The sequence below is a fragment of the Leptonychotes weddellii genome, unplaced genomic scaffold (assembly GCF_054177405.1).
Source record: "Leptonychotes weddellii isolate Sample4059 unplaced genomic scaffold, ASM5417740v2 HiC_scaffold_7828, whole genome shotgun sequence".
Lineage (NCBI taxonomy): Eukaryota > Metazoa > Chordata > Mammalia > Carnivora > Phocidae > Leptonychotes > Leptonychotes weddellii.
Genome location: NW_028048590.1, coordinates 2,608 through 4,906, shown reverse-complemented (window position 1 = coordinate 4,906; position 2,299 = coordinate 2,608). Strand labels below are relative to the sequence as shown.

Sequence of the window (2,299 nt, the reverse complement as noted above, 5' to 3'; positions counted from 1 at the left end):
ATAAGACATCGTATAGGACTGCCCCGTACAACGGAGAACCATCAGGCCTAGCACCCGGAGCTGGAGAAGCCCTGACGGTTACAAGGGCAAACCGACCACAGTGAGAACCAATGAAAAAAGGCCACCACTCATCCAACAGCTTTCAACCTTGCTTTCCACAGTGTCCTCTCGGCATTTCTTTATTCTTTAATACACCAGAAGCCTCAAAAAGCAGACACGGCCAGAGCTTCTTGCAACCTTCAGGTTGCACCCAGAACCCCTCCGCTGCCCTTAGGGGTGGGTGGGCAGGCCCCTGGCCAGCAGGCCTGGCCGCGGCCCACCCCCGACCCCAGAACCGCCTGGCCTCCCTCTCCCACAGGTCCCGCCTCGGCCTGCCTCCTGCTGATGCTCCTGGCCCTGCCCCCAGCAGCCCCCAGCTGCCCCATGCTCTGCACCTGCTACTCATCCCCGCCCACCGTGAGCTGCCAGGCCAACAACTTCTCCTCCGTGCCGCTGTCCCTGCCGCCCAGCACGCAGCGCCTCTTCCTGCAGAACAACCTCATCCGCACGCTGCGGCCCGGCACCTTCGGGCCCAACCTGCTCACCCTGTGGCTCTTCTCCAACAACCTCTCCGCCATCTACCCGGGCACCTTCCGCCACCTGCAGGCCCTGGAGGAGCTGGACCTCGGCGACAACCGGCACCTGCGCTCTCTGGAGCCCGACACCTTCCAGGGCCTGGAGCGGCTGCAGTCCCTGCATCTGTACCGCTGCCAGCTCAGCAGCCTGCCCGGCAACATCTTCCGCGGCCTGGTCAGCCTGCAGTACCTCTACCTCCAGGAGAACAGCCTGCTCCACCTCCAGGTGAGCCCGCCCCGCCCGGGACGCGCATGCGCACGCAGTCCCGGCCCGCTCTCCCCTTTCCCCGGGCCTGTCCGGCTGCTCTGGCCCGGGGGCCCCGGGGGACCCCCTTCCCGCCAAAGCTTCTCTAGTTCCCCGCCCCTTTCCTAAGTTTCTCTCCCCCTCACTCTCGCCAGGGGCTCTTCTTTATTTTCTCTCTTTATAGCTTCCTGTCAATGCCCGTTTGGGTCCCTCGCGGCCTCGCTCCCTAACCCTCCAACCCCCCCATCTGTCTCCCTCTGCCCGTCTGTCTGTCCGTCTGTCTATCCCTTTCTGTCCCTCTCTGCCTCTTTCACTAACTTGCCTCCCCCGTCTGTCTTCTTCTGCCTCTTCTGTCTGTCTCCCTTCACACGCCCACTCCACACACTCCCCCATGTCTGTCTGGGTGTATGTACGTTTCTCTTTCCGTGATCCCTCCTTTCCCCCTTGTTTGCCTTCGGGGGACTCTGTCTTTCCCCAGGCACCCAGCCCGAAGGCCTTAGTGGCTGCTTTTCTCACCCACCCCTACACCCTCCCACCTCAGGGGGAAGAGGAACAAGAGGGCAGAGCCCCTGTAATTATGCCCCCATGGAAGGTTCCGCCTCTCTCCAGCTCACTGGGTATTGGGACAAGGGGGAGCCCTATCCTTTCCAGATTCCCCCCAAACCTGTGCAAGGGAAGAAGGAAAAGAAAAGGGTAAAGAGCGGTTAAGTAGCTGGAAAATGGATGCTCTGGAAACGGAAGGAATAACAGTAATTGCTATTTATTGTTATCATCATTGATCTAAATATTGTTTATTGTTGTTGTTATGCTGACTGTCTGACAGCCAGATCCTCCCGTTCTGTTGCCCCAGGAAGCAATCACACACCCTCCAAACCACTCTGGAAGAAATTCCTCCCTGGGCTACACAGCCTCTGGTTGGAAGGGGGCAAAGACCTCCAAAATCTACCCCCACCCCCAGCCCCGCCCCCACATAAGCCTGGAAGGTACTTGCTCCTCCCCATCCTGGTCTCACCAATGTGCTGATTTGCACACCAGGTCTGTGCTGATATTGACAGTGATGATGAAACAGGTGGAATAGCCTGACAGGTATACCGAGCACCCACTGTGTGCTAGCTGCAGAGGAGACAGCCGTGAAGGAAACAGACGAAGCTCCCTACCTTCGGAGATAGTGTTCTAGCCGGGGAGAGAGGCAAGAAAAACGCATAGTCTGCTGGAAAATTCTGTCATGGCCATTATTACTGCCTAAAAAATGGTAACAGTAGCGCCCACTACGACTTAGGAGACACACTGTGTGTCTGGCACTGTGCTAAGGACTGTACATCGACTCTGGTACCATTTACAGGCGTGTGACAAATTTTAACCTTCCTGAGCCACAGTGTTTCCATCTGTAAAACGGGGGCAGCAACAGCCCCCCATCTCCTAGGGATTTTATAAGCGTTCA

The 2,299-nt window shown here is 57.9% G+C and overlaps 1 protein-coding gene across 1 annotated transcript; it reads left to right on the top strand.

Moving 5' to 3' along the window:
• Positions 1-320: 320 nt before the first annotated feature.
• On the top strand, positions 321-840 carry LOC145719862 (reticulon-4 receptor-like 2; the record flags this gene model as incomplete). Its single annotated transcript, XM_081811469.1, has 1 exon — positions 321-840. A coding segment is annotated over exon 1 (456 nt), but the record flags the coding sequence as incomplete, so codon positions are not given.
• Positions 841-2,299: the final 1,459 nt, after the last annotated feature.